This window comes from Lathyrus oleraceus, chromosome 7 (assembly GCF_024323335.1).
Source record: "Lathyrus oleraceus cultivar Zhongwan6 chromosome 7, CAAS_Psat_ZW6_1.0, whole genome shotgun sequence".
Lineage (NCBI taxonomy): Eukaryota > Viridiplantae > Streptophyta > Magnoliopsida > Fabales > Fabaceae > Lathyrus > Lathyrus oleraceus.
In genome coordinates, this window is record NC_066585.1 from 178,311,359 (window position 1) to 178,329,017 (window position 17,659).

General features: G+C 43.7%; 1 protein-coding gene across 1 annotated transcript; it reads right to left on the minus strand.

The window, feature by feature from the left end:
- Nucleotides 1-2,725: 2,725 nt before the first annotated feature.
- Nucleotides 2,726-4,485, minus strand: LOC127102746 (uncharacterized). The gene is made up of 3 exons (XM_051040084.1): nucleotides 4,321-4,485; nucleotides 3,829-4,119; nucleotides 2,726-3,688 (listed from the first exon to the last, which is right to left on the minus strand). Exons 1-3 carry the CDS (start codon nucleotides 4,483-4,485, stop codon nucleotides 2,726-2,728), a joined length of 1,419 nt encoding a protein of 472 aa, XP_050896041.1.
- Between the last annotated feature and the right edge of the window lie 13,174 nt (nucleotides 4,486-17,659).

A 17,659-nucleotide genomic window follows, 5' to 3' on the forward strand; every position in this document is an offset into this window, starting at 1 on the left:
GCTGCATTTAGATCACGAAAATCTATACATACTCGCAAAAAGCCATTTTTCTTAATAACAGGGACTATATTTGCAATCCAATCGACATACCTTGTGGTCCTGATGAAATTGCAACGGAGAAGTCTTTCGACCTCTTTTTTGATCTTTGAGAGGATTTTTGGGGCGAATCTTCTTGGAGTCTGCTTGATGGGCTTCTTGCCATCCTTGATAGGCAGCTTTAATTCGACCAAGTCCCTCTTCAAACTAGGCATCTCGTCGTAATCCCAAGCGAAGCAATCTTTGTTTTTCCTTAGCAATTCAATAACTCTCACTTTCAACTTGGGGTCCAGTTTAGCGCTGATGTAGGTAATTCTTTTTGCACTTCCATTTCCGAGATCAATCTCTTCGAGAGGATCTTGCGCTAACATCTTTGCACTTGACGTTACTGGATCTTTTTCAAATCCCAGAGGCTCTTCATCGTAGATGGCGTCTAACCTCTATTCTGTTGGTTCCACAGGTACTTGTTCGTCAGGGGGTTTTGGTTTAGAGAACTCCCCCGGTCCTGTATTATAGATTTCACCATATGTGGCTTTGTTAGCCATGTTTGTTATCTCGGCTTTGAGAGCCGCTTGTCTTTTGTTCTCAGCCATGTAGGCCGAGATCTTTTCGAGGAAAGAAGACTCAGTCATAGTATGGGTCTTCATCCCAGCCTGTTGGCCGTATTTCAGATGGTTCCCCTTCTTCTGGGTCTCCCATAATCTCTCTGTACCACTGAAATCCATTTGGGTGGAGAGTCAAGAAGTACAAGGCATTTTTATTTGGGGCGTAGCCTTCTTCCGCTGGGTAACATGGTCCTATGCACGCCAAGTTCCTGTCAAAGTTTCTTTTGTCCACATGGTTTACTTCTGCCATGAAGTAACTTTGGTCAGCTTCGACATTCTCTACCACACCATCTTCTCTCCAGATAGATATTCTCTGATGCATGGTCGAAGGGACCGCCCCTATTCCATGTATCCATTCTCTCCCTAGTAGTAAATTGTAATTTTCTTTTGCAGGTATTACCATAAACATCGTTGGTCTTGTGATTGACCCAACAGTCAGGTCCACTTATATGACGCCCAACGTCTTTCCTATCTTACCTTCATAATTTTTCAATACCATGTTGTGAGGTTTGACATCAGTGTCGAACATACCTATCTTTTTCAACATGAATTGGGGCATCAATTTGACCGCCGCTCCTCCGTCCACCAAGACTTTATTCACTCCCACCTGTCCAACTTTGGCCCTAATGTATAGGGGCTTGAGGTGACTCTGCATCCCCTGGTGAGGCCTTTCAAAAATAGCGTTCTGCTCTTCGACAACACCACTGTTCAGAACATAGTAACACACTGGTTGATGCTTCGCCATCTTCGCAGCGTCCGCTTTCTCATTATCTTCAACCTCTGTTTCCTGGTTATACTCATACGACAGGACTGAGACTACGTTGCAATTCATATTCACAGAAGACACTCCGTCGGACTCGAAGTCGTCTGTGAGCATTTCCTCTTCTCTTACTTGTTTCTTCTGAACCTTCTGACTTATGTTTTCATCTGGAAATAACTTCCTTCCTACAGGTGGTTTTGTCGAATCCATGATATTTGGGGGAACCTTGACGCTGTTGGATTCTCCAGTCTCTTTTAGATTCATCTCTCTTTCTGCTTTCCTCATCCTCTGATGCCTTCTCCACTAGGATCTTGACATAGGGTTTTTTCCTTTGTAATTTTCTAGCCTGATAGCCTCTCTCTTGGACGCCTGAAATTGTTTTCTGTATGCCCAAGAGGTTCTTCCTCCGTCTTCGAAACTTCTCCACTTTCCTTTCTTTGGTCCTGCCTGAGTCCATTTGTCCTCAGGGACTTCTGCTGGCAGTTTAAACATAACTCTTTTCGCCCTTGGGTGAGGGCTATCTGGCCTCCTAGGCGCTCCCCTCTTGTCGAAGCTATGCATGTTTGGGTTACCTCCATGTCCGTCCCAACCTTGGTTATATGGGTTTCTTTCGAATGCTTCGGCTAATTCTCTGTTTTACACTGTCCCACACCTGGGACACAAAAAACATTCCGTTTCATATTTGTAGCAACACACAATGAAACCCAGAAGGCTTTCTCCTGGTGTGGGATACACCTTTTGTAATTGGCTTTCCTTCCTCCAGTTTCTCTCGGTCTTTGTTTGTTGCCATCTCTCGTAATCCTCAGCCACCCTTCGAGATATCCTGATGCTGTATCTAGGGCACAACAACATGTCATCATTCTTTTTGTGATATCTCCAGAGATATTCACGTAGGCTTAAGTTGGCTTTGGGATAGCCAAACTTCATCCCTTCTTGTTCCATCTTCAAACATTCCTCCACTTCCTCCATTTCTGGGGGGGGGGGGGTGTTGCTTCAGATCTACCATGTTGACGCCTAGGCTGGCGCCATCAGTGATTGAAATTGCTTCGAACTTCTTTCTTAGGCCCTCAGTAGCCTCGGTTGCTTTCCCCTTGAGACCTTCAGTTGCCCTTGGTTCGACGTTAGCAACCTGTTTACCTTTGACAGAGATTCCAAAGGAAACATCGTTACTTAGGCCATCAGTAGCCTGCTTTTCGTCCAGCGTAAAACCTCCAGTTCCTGTTGCTTTTACAGCCTCCACTTCCCCTACGTCGATCATGTTGATTTCGACCGGTTCAACATAGTTTGTCTCAGCAATGTTGAGGGGATCAGTATCAACTTTCATCTAGTTTTTCCCTTTGTCAGCGAACTTGAGGCGACCATCTCTGATTGCATTCTGAATAAGATCCCTGAAAAGAAAGCATTGTGAAGTTTTATGGCCTAAAAAATTATGATATTTATAGAAGCCTCTTTTCTTTCGTTGTTCTAACGGAGGAATTTTGGTATTAGGAGGCACTATCATTTGGCCATCTTTTACTAATAAATCGAAGATCTCGTCACGTTTGGTAACATCAAATGTGTAAGTCTTTTTGGGAAATCTATCATTCTTTTCGGTTTCGACAGGGTTTCTGCCATTCGAAGGTGTAAGTAATTTGCAGGCATAAGGTGGTTCTTCTTTTAATTCTGCCAAATCTACTTCGAATTCCTCAAGACCATAAGGGTCTTCAGTGATTTCAGACTCTCCGTCTTCGAATTCGACATAAGCAACCCTCTCTTTCTTATAATTCTTATTCGCTCTGGCCTTTTCAGATTTTAAGCGTTCAACCTGTTGAACCCTATCTGCTAATTGGGCCATGTCTCTTAGATGATGGTTATCTAACTTTTTCCTGATGGAATAGTCTAAACCTCCAACGGCCATTTCGACCAACTCGTGTTCAGGCACTATTGTAAAGCATCTAGATTTCAACAAACGAAACCTATTCAGATAATCATCTATAGGTTCGGCGAATTTCCTTTTTATGTTGGCTAATTCCTTAAGACTTATCTTAGTTTGGCCCATGTAGGATTGTTCATGAAGCAATCTTTCTAATTCGGGCCAAGCATCTATGGATTTTGGTGGCAAAGTTGTAAACCACGTGAAGGCGTTCTTCGTTAAAGAACTAGGGAAATATTTCATCCTTAAGTTCTCACTGTTCGCCAAATCCCCTGCTTCAGTCATGTATCTGGCTATGTGCTCTATAGTGGATTCACTAGTGTCCCCTGAGAATTTGGTGAACTTAGGGATTTTACAACCCCTTGGTAATTCTATCTGCAGGACATATTCTGATAAAGGAGAGGAATAGTTTGGCCGTCGAAGTCCTGTATTCAGACCATCTGGGCCATGATTCTCTCTATCATACTGGTCAAGTCATTTTCCATCATGTTTTCCCGCTCGACCCTATGAATTACTTCGTCTGCATCCTGGTCTCTATTAACCATTATCACTCTCCTAGGTTGTTCTTTAGGGATTTCCCATCGAATTGGCTGTTGTTCCAATCTTGCCCCCATGACTCTTTCGTCAGGGGCTTGCCTTTGTGGTCGAACCTGATCTATCGTTGGTTCTTCTCCCTGGATTATAACCTGGTTTGGCCTGCGTCGAACAACAGATTGTGGGGAACCTAGGAAGTCTGCTATGCGTCCCATCTGCATTGATAGTTGTTGGTATGTTTGGGCATTGTCAGTGTTAGTCCTATTCACATTCTGTATTAAGGGAGAAAAAATGGTATTCATTTCTCTGGCCAGAACTCCTACCATATCATGGTTACTGGCACCCATTTGTTGCCTAAAGGTTGCCTGATTATTCGTTGTAAGGGTAGGTAATAGGGTGGGGACTCCTTGTGATTGGTTATTTCGACCTACATGGTTCATGCCAGATCTAGAATTTTAGATTGGCGAAATAACCGTATTATGTGGTTGAGTATATATGGAAGAATTGTTTTGAAGTCCTGCCATGGCGGTAGATGGCATTCCGTATGGGTAATCTCTAACAGGCCTAAAGTTCTCGAATCCTGGTGGCCTAGGGGTTGAAACTGCAGGAGTATCTACCGCGCCTGACATAATAGGCATTGCTGTCGAATTATGCAAGGCCATGGATCCAGACGTTGGTATGGCCTGTGCATTAGGGATCTCAGTGGATACATCAATCGAATTTGCTCAGGTTGTGCTTGTTCCCTGGGGAGGGAATTGTTCCCCTTGACTGGTTGTATTAACCATCTTTTTTACGTTTTTTCTGTTGGTTATAGGTTGTGAATTGTTGGCTATCTTACCACTTCTAAGGATCATACAACGCTAATTTTTTAAACCAAAAGAATAACAACAATTTTGCGAATTGTAAAAACAAACTATTGAAATCAATAATTCTTTTGACACTGTCCCTATTCTCGTAGCAACTCAATCAACCCCTTCTTAACAGATTCTTCCAGGAGTGCCCCAATCTTCACTTCGCGAACACAATCTTCAGACCCCAAGTTGACTGTTTCCAGATTCTCGAGATGCGGCTGAATGATCTTCTCCTCGTGCTCAAGTAGACGAGTAATCTCATTAGGAATCTCTTCAACATCATCTTCTTTCGCCTCAAATACAGGGAACTCAAAGTTGGGAGATGATGTTGAATCATTATGTTCAATGGGTTTGATAAACCTGCATAATGATTTTGGATATAAAAGAGATTTTAGCACTCGAACAAGGCAAATAATTATGCATATGGAAAGATTGATTTTATTCTATTTTTTAAGGTTTTATGTGATCACCAATTTCATGCAAAAAGCAAAAAATGAAAATAATCGGAAAAATAAACATTTAACATGAATTTATTGAATGAAAATATCATTGTATTTATGAGCCAACAATGTCATCACTCCTCCTTTTGGCATGGGAGAAGGGTTTTTAAACACAATGAACATTACTTTGACTTATGGATAACTGTTGGAACATCAACAGCGACCCAATTGTTGCAGACCCCTCCAGGGATGACAAAGTTGCCAGAATCTTCCTCTGCATCCTCTTCCTCAACAACAACAACTTCCTCATCTTGAACAGTGTGGATGAATCCACCACTCTTAAACAGTCCATGCTTGTTGAAAATTCCAGAAGAATACCCTATGCCAGCCCGGGATTTGTTGTCTTCCAGCTTAATCATTTGCCCCAATCCAGTAGTTGTACCATGCTCAGTGGCCAACTTAGCATCATTGTAGGACACAAATGAAGAAGTTCCTTTCTTAGTAGGCTCAACAATAGATAAAGCTTGGAACGGAGTTCCAACTTCATCCTCAGCATCTATGTAAGAAAAGGAAGACAAATGGCTAACCAGGAGAGCCTTCTCTCCCCTACCACCACCAACTTCTTGTTTTTAACAAATTTCAGTTTCTGGTATAGGGTGGATGTCACGGCGCCTGCCTCGTGAATCCATGGTCTGCCCAACAGAAAACTATATGATGGGTGGATATCCATGACCTGGAAAGTGATATGGAAATCACTTGGTCCGATCTTGACTGGGAGTTCAACCTCTCCAATCACAGTTTTGAGGGACCCATCAAAAGCTTTAACCACTACTCCACTCTGTCTTATGGGAGGCCCCTGATATGACAATCTAGCAAGAGTGGATTTCGGCAACACATTTAGCGATGATCCAGTGTCCACCAGCACATTGGACATAGCATCATCCTTGCAGCTCATAGAGATGTGTAGTGCCAAATTGTGGTCTCTTCCCTCCTCGGGGAGATCAGCATCACAAAAACTTAAATTGTTACAAGCAGTGATGTTTGCAACAATACTGTCAAATTTTTCTATTGTGACGTCATGATCTACATACGCCACATCCAACACCTTCTCCAGAGCTTCACGGTGTGGTTCTGAATTCATCAACAAAGATAACACAGAGATCTTTGATGGCATCTGTAGAAGCTGATCTACAACGTTGTACTCACTCCTTTTGATGAGCCTCATCATCTCATCACAGTCTTCTTTCGTATTACCACTCTGGCCAGTAGAGACAGGAGTTTTCACAACAGAGGCAGGTTTATTGGCAACAAGTGCCGGATTCGGAGCATTAACAACATTCCCAACCGGGCGTTCAGCATAATCAGCAACATCAATCCTCCTGGTGTTAGCTTGGGGTTTCGGCGGAGCTGAGAAAACACGACCGATATGGGTCAGACCGCTGACATCGGCAATATTAACAACAGAAGTAGAGGGCAGGGCCACCTCCTTCCCATCCTCCAATGCGACAACATTGTAGCGATATGAGACCGCTTTATTAGAAGAGTATGGCACACGGCCAACTGGTTTAATGATCAAAGAGGGAGAAACCTTCTGCTTGCAGCCATCATACCTAATGAAAACAGGCTCGGGGATCCAAAATACCGGAGATATCACATTGACTTCATCATCATCATCGACATTTCGATTCTGAAGTATCTCAATTACTCCTTCATCCAGCATTTCTTGGATGTCTTTACGGACCTGGAGACATCCTCTCTAATTGACAGTGCAAACTTGGCATCTGTCATGGTCATGCTCATAATGACTGTATTCACACAACAGTCTGTGCATCTGGACCAAAGATTGTCGAATATGGCTGACATATTTGACTTTATATTTACCAGGGCAGCCCTGGACCATGTTGACAGAGGATTTCCCATGCTCGGGCAATGGGTTCTTCTTCACATTGGGACCTATGTCCTCGAAACACAAGATACCACATCTCACAAGGTCTTGAACCTTGGTCTTCAGTGGGTAACAATTTTCCACATCATGTCCGGGAGCACCGGAATGATAAACACAGTGTAGCTCGGGCTTATACCACCACTGAGGGTTGGTAGGTATAGCCGGTGGGTCTCGTGGAGTAATCAGCTTCCTCTCTATCAAAGAGGGATACAATTCTGCATAGGTCATAGGAATAGGATCGAAGGTGGCCCTCTTCCTCTCATAGCTTGTACTGACTTGATTGTTGTTTCGAGGCTGATAGGCCTGCTGTTGAGGACGGTGCTGTTGTTGTTGATATTGTTGATGTTGTTGTTGCTGATTATTGTTGTGTTGCTGATATTGCTGATTACTCTTTGAAAACAGGTGCTATGTGAGCCACCTGATGCTGGTTACCGGCAGGACGCATGGTCTTCCTCCTTGTAACACCCCAAAATTTGCCCTCCTCATTCATGCATTCATTTCATATTGCATTTCATCATGTCAATCAGAATTAGATCCGAAAAAAAAAACGAAAAAAAAACTTACAAAATTACAAAATAAATAAAATAATAATAAATAAATAAATAAAATATAATAAAAATTTTTGGACTTAGGTCTCTCTCATTTGAGCCCACAAAACCATGAAATTCAGTCTATAAATACCAAGGCTTCACTTGAGAAAAAGGAAGAGAAGCAAAATACTCTGAGGTTTCCTTGGAACAAAACCCTGGACAAAACCTGAAGAGAAACCTGACAGAGAACTCAGAGCAGCCTCCAAACCCTGAAGGGCCTCACGGGTGCAAGTCAATTTCAATCAAACTCTCCAATCAGGTTTGCCCTATTCCCATTATTTTACGCCTTCAATTTGAATGTTTTAAATGTGTGATGTATTATGAATGGGTGAAACATATGCCTTGAATGTTTAATCACATGATTTCTGAAGTGTATGCCACAGGGTTTGAGGTTTCTGAAACCATACTGTTATCCATGAAAAAAATGCTTATGGTGTTTCACTAACCCTTTTGTTGAGTTTTTTGTGAGGGCTCACATGACTTTTGCAGGGATAACTTGCGTGGTTTCCCACTTTATTTGTGGGATAACCCCTGGAGGTTCATTCCGATTACCTGTACTGACCCACTTTCTTTGATGATGTTAGCTTGGAAGGATCTCAGGGTTTCCCATTCCTCTAATTGCTGTTACTTCGGATCTTTATCCGCGTGGTACTTTTACATTTTTCCCGCATTTTACTGCTTTCCTAGCTGGAAGACCTCGATAGGAGGCAATGTTTTTGTGTTTACTTTATGCAGGTTCCTTTGTCCAGGGTTAAGAGCTATGAGGTCTTATCCTCATTACCCTTTTGCATGCGCGTTCCTACAATGCAAACAAACCCTTCATTGATTTTTCTTCTCCATAACACACGTTTACTCCTTCTACTACAAGCGAGTAAGTCTCCAAAGGTCGAGCATCCGGTAGATTGCGTAGTGACGTTGTTCGTCCAAAACCCAATCCACAACCCCGTAGTTAGCCGAACTACGGCTTGCTCTGATTCTCATTCCAGATGAGATACGTAGGCATAAGATGCGATGTCTTAGCGAGCACACATCCCCCAACCCATAGGTCAGCCGAGCTACGAAGACTCTGATTCTCATATTCAGATGAGATACGTATGTAGTGGATGTGACATCCGCGCGAGTCATTTTCATTTAACCCTTTTTTTTGGCAAACAGCACAAGATAAACCCACACCCTTTAGAAGAAAATTACACAAGTGGATCCCGTAGAGTACTACGGATGCGTAGGGGTGCTAATACCTTCCCTTCGCATAACCGACTCCCGAACCCAAGATTTGGTTGCGAGACCCCGTCTTGTCCTTTCCTTTTTCAGGTTTACTTCTAGCGTTTCCTTTCCCTCCTTTGGGATGAATAACGCACGGTGGCGACTCTTCTGTCTTTTTCTTTCGCCGGTTGTTTTTTTTGCGCACTGTATTTTTCAGGTTGCGACAGCTGGCGACTTTGCTGGGGATTAAGAAGTTGACCTCTTGCTGGTCCATCTTCCCTAAGCGAGTCCCTCCTAGCTTGTGTGATTTCTTGTTTATTGGGTGTTCATGCTTTTGTACATTTATTTGCTTACCTGCTTGCATGCATATGTTGTATCTATTGGATCTGTTTGTTTGTTTGTTGGGATGGGATGTTCTATGAGAGATAAGCCCATTACCCAGGCTTGAGTGTACACACAGGTTTTAGAGTGGATGATCATGAGGCTTGCGTGGCATGTTGCTACGTTAAGTCGTTCGTGAAGAACCACACCCAGACGAGGTTTCTTTTGGATATATTATGTCCTATGGATGTTCCGTAACGACATGGTGTTCCTTTAGAAATCGTCGACTCTGGTGACCATTTCCCGAGAACTCAGTCGAGGCCTCTCTTCCGAGACGTGATTATGTTAGCTTTGGTGTCAGCATTCTCGCTGATCAATCCGAGGACCCCAAGACTGGGAACTTGCTATTAGGATGTCCTATTGAGGGGAGTTAGTGGAGGTCTTTTATCCCGTAATAATGCCAAACCTTCAGTGGTAAACGTATTATTCGCGACTGAAGGGCTGAAGTTGACGAACTTCTGTTCTTAGAACCTACCAGTGAGGGGCGGGCTAAATTCAGGAAACCTTAACCTCCAACCAACCCGGTTTTCTGGAGCAGAGTTTTGGTCTTGTATTATATTCCTTAGTGAATTTCTCTCCAGGAAGTGCAACCTGACAGATGTTCAAGCGGATCCATCAATTCTGATTGACATGCCTTTGCATTGCATAACATCATCTGCATATTTGCATCCAACATCTCATGCTTATTCATTTGCAGGGTATTCCTTTTCAAAATGGGGGTGCCTTAAAACTGAACAAGCAGTGCATCGCATACCATGCATATTAACCCTTGTCTGTTTTGCAGGTGTCACCGCAGTGTCTAATGTTTGTTCCCTGTATCAGGCAGTTATTGGTCCCAAGCGAGTCCACAGGTACCCGACAAAGGAAAACCGTCCACGACTAGCGATGGACCAAGTACAGAAAGAGCTGGATGATATGCGTGAAAGGATGGATCAGTTCATGACATTGATGACTGGTATGGCAGCAGGTCAAGAAAAGCTGAGGGAATTGGTTGGGCAACCGAGGCCTGAGGTGGAGATACTAAATGCTGAGGGAAACCCTGGTAACCCTGATAACCCTGTGAACACTGGTAACGCGGGTAACGCAAATGCTGATGGAAACCCGGGTAATGTTGGCAACACAGGGAATGTTGGAAATGGTATTGGCGGAAGGTACAATGTGAATCAAGGAATTCGGATTAACGGGCACCCCGTTACTGAAGATTATCAGTATGATCAATTTTCTTTGCACGACGAGGCCCTCGAGACCACTCGCCGTATGGATGAGCTTGCTGAGAAGCTCAAATCTTTGGAGTCTCAAAATTCCTTAGGCTTTGATGTCACAAATCTTGGTCTGGTTCAGGGAGTAAGGATTCCTCACAAGTTCAAACCCCCTACTTTTGAGAAATACAACGGGGCTTCTTGCCCACGCACTCATCTCCAATCTTATTTGGGAAGGTTGGGAGCTCACACGGAAGATGAAAAGCTGTGGATATACTATTTTGAAGACAGTCTAACTGGAGCTTCTCGTGAATGGTATTCTCATTTGTCTCGTACTACCATCAAGAGCTGGAAAGACTTGGCAGAGGCTTTTGTCAAGCAATATCAATACAACTTGGACATGGCTCCAAATCGGACCTTGTTGCATGGTATGTCCCAGACTGCCAAGGAGACCTTTAGAGAATATGCTCAGCGTTGGAGACAGATTGTTGCGTCCGTCCAACCCCCTATGTCTGAAAGGGAGATGGCGGACATGTTCATGAACACTCTTCAAGGAAATTATATTGAGAGATTGGCTGCTTGCCCGTCAATCAGCTTTGTAGAGATAGTAATTGCTGGAGAAAGAATCGAGAGTCTATTGAAGATGGGCCGAATTCAAGACAATAGTGTTTCCAACCCATCAGGTCCCAAGAGACCGTTTGTTGGTAACGGTCAGCGAAGAAAAGAAGGCGAGGCAAGCGTGGTGTATGCCGGCAGAGGCAGGAGTAAAGGACGCCCTAATTATTATCAAGATCAAGTGGCCGCAGTCACTATTCCAACACCTGTTCCTCAACCGCAATATCATCCGCAACAACAACCCAGGTACAACAATCAACAACAAGGAGGTAATCCGGGTCAGCAGAGACACTATCAACAACGTCCAAGGCAGACGGATCGGGTCATCGAGCCAATCCCAATGCCTTATTCAGTATTACTTCCCAAGCTGATTGACATGAATCTGGTTACGTTGAGAACTCTGGCCCCACCAATCGATCCCAATAATTTGCCTAGAGGTTATGATGTCAACGCCAAATGTGCTTTTCACTCCAACGCACCTGGCCATACTACAGATAATTGCAAGGCTCTCCAGTTAAAGGTACAAGATTTGAGAGATGCCCAGGCTATCAATTTTGCTCCGGTGCCTAATGTTATCCAGAACCCGATGCCGGCTCACGGCGGGCAGAGGATTAATGCTGTTGATAGTGGGGAAACTTTGAATTTGGTTTCTGATGTGACTAAGGTGAAGACTTCGCTATCGGTGGTTAAAGACCGACTTCTGAAAGGACAGATTTTCCCGGGATGTGGGGAAGAATGCAGAAATTGTCAAGCTGCCGAAAACGGATGTGACAGTTTGAGAAGGGGTATTCAGCAGCTGATAGATGAAGGTTGTCTTCAGTTCGATCAGGCCCGTCCGGTGAAGAATGATGTATCGACGGTGACGTTTTATTTCACTCCTGAAGAAATATATGTTCCCGAGAGGCTCGCTCCGACAACAATATATTTCCCAGAAAGTACAGAACCAGCAGCGGTGAACATCGAAATTTCAGCACCAGTCGCAATTTACTCTGACAGCCCTCAACCGACTTTGGTTAGTCCGGTCACCATCACGGTACCAGGACCTATTCCGTATGAGAAAGACAGTGCTATCCCGTGGCACTATGGGGCTGATATCTACTGCCAGGGGCAGAAAGTTAACGAAGAAGACATTGACATTGGTAGCTCCGCTGTAGACAATGTTGGAGGGGTTGGTGGCTTCACTCGCAGTGGACGCCTATTTGCACCATCAACATTACACGCGAATACTGAAGCCGAGGCAGCTGCCAAGGCTAAAGGGAAACAGGTATCCACCGAAGAGGTTACTACTGAGGAATATCCTCCTAAGACCGCATTCGAGAAGGAAGTGGATGAGTTTATGAGGATTATCAAGAAAAGTGACTACAAGGTAGTCGACCAGCTAAATCAGACACCCTCAAAGATCTCCATTCTCTCACTATTGCTGTGCTCTGAGGCGCACAGAGCAGCCTTGTTGAAAGTACTGAATATGGCCTATGTTCCACCGGAGATAACTGTTAACCTGCTGGAGTCGGTAGTTTCCAATGTAAACGCTAGCCGGGGGCTAGGTTTCACCGATAATGACCTGACATCTGAGGGCAGGAATCACAACAAAGCCTTGCATATCACAATGGAGTGCAAAGGGGTGATGCTTTCCCATGTTTTGGTTGATACAGGCTCTTCTCTGAATGTTCTTCCAAAGAAAGCCTTAACGAAGTTGGATTGCGATAACACCATCCTGAGGCCAAGTAACTTAGTTGTGAGGGCTTTTGATGGCTCTAAGAGAGCTGTCTTTGGCGAAGTTGAGTTGCCAGTTAAGATTGGACCGCAGGTATTCAAGAGTACCTTTTATGTGATGGATATCCAGCCTGCCTACAACTGTCTGCTAGGTCGGCCTTGGATTCATGTTGTCGGTGATGTTACTTCTACTCTCCACCAGAAGCTCAAATATGAACTAGAAGGTCAGATCGTCACTGTATGTGGTGAAGAGGATATTTTTGTTAGCCACCTGTCTACATTTAAGTATGTAGAGATGGATGGCGAGATGCATGAGATGCTGTGTCAGGGCTTCGAAACTACAAACATCAATGAGGTCGCGCCCGAAGCTGTCTTTTCACCTGAGTTTGAGAAGGTCGGGACTTCTATCTCTTCATACAAGCAAGCTGTCGAAGTGGTTAAAGCTGGTAATGCCCAAGGCTGGGGCAAATTTGTGGAGCCAGTCATCAAAGAAGACAAGTTTGGATTGGGGTATGCTCCGGGATCTCAGAAGAATGAAACCGGTACTCTCTCTAGCGGGGGTTTGGTTTCCCCCCACATCGTCAATGCTGCAGATGAAGACAAGGCTGACAGCGATTGTGACTTAGATAGCTGGGTTCGCCCGTGTGTCCCGGGAGAAAAGCTCGACAATTGGTCGTCTGAAAAAACCGTCCGGGTTACTCTACTGAAAGAGTGATTTTTATTGTTTTCCTTTATTACATGCATAATAAAGTCTTACACTTTGCCCAAGGTGTAACGGCTCATTTATAGGGCCATCCATTTAGTTACGTTTCGCAATTATTTTTATCATCAATAAAGGACGGCTTTTGCAAACAATTTTGTGTTCTCTTTCTTTTAGTTTTTTTTACTTTTTACAAAAAAAATGGCAATGTTTCTTTTTTCGTTTTTCCTTTCTTTCAAAAAAAAATCTCTCATTCTAAGGTAAAGCATGATCCTCCATCATGCAGAGCCGACCACTCGGATCTCACTGCTAACGACACTGCTATGGCCAAGTATGACTTCGACAATCCTATCTATCAAGCCGAAGAAGGGGCTGAGGAAGATTGTGAATTGCCTGAAGGGTTAGCCAGATTGTTGAAACAAGAGGCCTGAGCTATTAGACCTTATCAGGAGGTGGTTGAGACCATCAACGTTGGTACCGAAGACGACAAGAAAGAGATCAAGATCGGGGCCAGTCTACAGGCCGAGAGGAAAGACCGTTGATCATGTACTTGACTGTGTTAGAAAGGTCAATGGGTTGTGTGCTCGGTCAGCATGACGAGTCAGGTCGAAAAGAGCATGCAATATACTACCTTAGCAAAAGTTTACCGACTGTGAACAAAGATACTCATTGCTCGAGAAAACTTGCCGCGCTTTGGCATGGGCTGCTCGCCGACTAAGACAATATATGTTGACTCACACGACTCTATTGATATCAAAAATGGATCCAGTCAAGTATATTTTTGAAAAGCCATCACTTACCGGAAAGGTTACTAGGTGACAAATGATATTGACAGAGTATGACATCCAATACACTTCACAAAAAGCCATCAAGGGAAGTGTCTTGTCAGACTATCTTGCAGAGCAACCGATTGATGATTACCAACCTATGAGGTTTGACTTTCCTGATGAGGACATCATGTTTCTCAAATCGAAAGATTGAGAGGAACCACTCCCGGAGGAGGGGCCTGACCCTGAATCCAAATGGGTCATGATGTTTAATGGGGCGGTCCACGTCAATGGTCACGGAGTTGGTATAGTGTTGATCACACCGGAAGGGGGTTCATATGCCATTTGGTGCAAGAATAACTTTTCCCTGCACCAACAATGAAGCCGAATACGAAGCTTGTATCCTAAGACTTGAGGAAGCCGTCAATATACAGATTAAAACCCTGGATGTATACGGGGATTCAGCTTTGGTCATCAATCAAACCAACGGGAAATGGTATACACCTCAGCCTCATCTGGTTCCTTACAAAGACTACAGAGAAGGTTGTTAATTTTCTTTTGAAGAAAACCAATTTGCTGATGCTTTGTTTACCTTGTCTTCGATGATTAAGGTGTTATGCTGGAACTACGTACCCAGAATTGACGTATCTCGGTCAGAGACGAATGAAGAAGGCATTTGGTCAGAAAGTGCGCCCTCGGGGGTATCAAGTCGGTGAATTGCTACTCAAAATATTTCTTCCTCCCAACACAGATCACAGGGGCAAATGGACACCGAACTATGAGGGTCTGTACGTGGTTAAAAGGATTTTCTATGGCGGAGTTTTGATGCTAACAACCATGGATGGCGAAGGATTCCCGTCCCCTATTAACTCAGACGCAGTTAAAAAAAAATACTTCGCATAAAATAGACCCGCTGGACGATAAAAAGAATAGTCCGGGCAAAAAAAAAGGGCATCCCGACGAACCAAAAAAAGAGAATAAAGAGGTTCGGGCAAAAATTAGGGATATAAAAAAAGAGTACACCCGGTGAGTTGAAAACCCAAAAGGGCGGCTCAGGCAAAAATGGGTATCCCGATGGATTGAAAACCCGAAAAGGGGGCGATCCAGGAAAAAGTTAGGGAATAAGCGAATGACTGTGATCTGAGTTCATCAGTGTTATATCACCGTTTCGTTCAATCTGGAAATCTTCGAAGGTTAAAAATCGACTAATCATCCACTTCAAAAAGCAAGATGAGCAGAGCGTCTTGAGGACATACGAGTCATAGCAGAGTCGAAACTCAGTGGAACCCCGTATCCCCGTTGTCATTAGGATAGTTCTCTTTTTATAGCGATCACCTCTTTTCAGGGATCAGCTTCCTGATACCCTCGCCTATTCCTGACACAAATTTCCTCCCCATTAAGAGTCGAATAATTCAGTTAAAGAGCCTCTTTATTTTTCATTTATCTGTTTGTTTGCAAAAATGTCCGAATTTTTGATAAAACATATTGCATATGAACATAATGGTGGCTTTTGCAGATGATTTGCACAGGAAAACATTTAAAATTGCTTTGAATGTGCTTAATCCCGGATGGTGAATTCAAACCGAGTAATTCCCCCGAGGCATACGTGTATTTTTGGTTGCAGGTCACAGGAACCGGATGCCAAGTCATGAATCCTCATCCCCAAGCGGTTGACAAAGTCTCTCCTCAGCAGAGCATGTTCCCCAACAGAGTTGACAGTATCCAGACTGTCTATCCCTAGTAGAGTTGACAGTATCCAGACTGTCTATCCCCAGTAGAGTTGACAGTGTCAGACTGTATCTTCCTAGCAACAGCGGAGTGGTTGCATAACCAACAGATGAGAGGGTGGCGTTCCCAGTGTTCATCTCATTCCCCAGCAGATTATTTTTAACATATTTGTTAATCCCCAGCTTGAGGGCGATTAGCAAGTTCATATCCCTAGCAAAGGCCGTTTCCTACGACATTTCCCCAAGAAGTGTTTTCCCCACAGACTCTCCTCACAGAGCCTCGCCGAACAAAGTTTCCATAGTTGATACTCCCCCCGCAAGGTCAACTTTTCAAGCAGCCAATTTATTTTTGGTGGCTCATTGGTCCCGGCAGACGGATCATTCCCCACAGAGCATTCAAGGATTGATACAGCGATCTGTTCCCTACCGGAGTTTGCTTCCCCAAGCAGATTTCTTTTTACACCATGCATAACATTTTCATTTGCATGCATATCATATCAAGCATACACATAAGCTGATAAACAGGTTCTTCCAAGCAGACTGAAGAATTACTTTACAACCAAGGTCATGAGATCCAGCCAGAGGATCAAGCGTGAGTGATCCAGCCTGAGGGTCATTTCGAAGATTCAGCCTGAGAATCGTGTTCCAGTGATCCAGCCTGAGGGTCATTTTGAAGATTCCCCAGTGAAGTCACCTACAAGCTTTATTTCCCCAGCAAGTCTAATTGAGGAGTCGTTACAACATGTTCTAGCCCGAAGAATATGTACGAAGCCCAAAAGTGGAATATGCTCGAAACTGCATATCTAATATGAAGGTTGGGTGTAGATTTTAAAAGAGGGTCAACCAGCGCATGCCTCAGATGCGGGATCCTAATGATGGGAATTTATCATCAAAACAATCCAGATCTAGCCAGAAGATCGAAATAGATTCAGCTAGAGAATCGAAACAATTCAGATCTAGCCAGAAGATCGAAGTAGATTCAGCCAGAGAATCAAAGGAAATAGATTCAGCCAGAGAATCGAAACGAAGGAGATCTAGCCAGAAGATCGAAGAAGATCTAGCCAGAAGATCGAAGTCAGGTCTAGCCCGAAGACCGGAAATAGATTCAGCCAGAGAATCGAAACAATTCAGATCTAGCCAGAAGATCGAAGTAGATTCAGCCAGAGAATCAAAGGAAATAGATTCAGCCAGAGAATCGAAACGAAGGAGATCTAGCCAGAAGATCGAAGAAGATCTAGCCATAAGATCAAAATCGTATCCAGCCCGAGGATCAAAATTAATATCCAACCAGAGGACTAAATTGAGTATAGGTTCAGCCAGAGGATCGAAACTCCAGATTAAGCCAGAAGACTGATTCAGATCCAACCAGAGGATCGGAAGAAATAAACAGCACGGTGTATTTCCGCGTTTTTGTGGTGTTCTCGGAGCGCAAATTTTCGGTCTATCTTTGGTATTCAATCACAGCTCACCCCGTTTGTCTGATAAGCTGTTCGCTTTCATCCTACTCGGTTTAGCTGATGATTGAATAGGGGCAGCTGTAACACCCCAAAATTTGCCCTCCTCATTCATGCATTCATTTCATATTGCATTTTATCATGTCAATCAGAATTAGATCCGAAAAAAAAAAACAAAAAAAAACAAAAAAAAAAGGAAAAAAAAAAATTACAAAATTACAAAATAA

Excerpts from the sequence above, each read along its gene's own strand:
- LOC127102746 (XM_051040084.1), bottom strand. The coding sequence starts at position 4,485 with ATGCCTATTATGTCAGGCGCGGTAGATACTCCTGCAGTTTCAACCCCT. Across the intron at positions 4,120-4,320 it reads ATACTCAACCACATAATACG|AATGTGAATAGGACTAACAC; the intron begins GTTATTTCGCCA and ends CCCTTAATACAG. Across the intron at positions 3,689-3,828 it reads GAGACCAGGATGCAGACGAA|ATAGAATTACCAAGGGGTTG; the intron begins GTAATTCATAGG and ends TATGTCCTGCAG.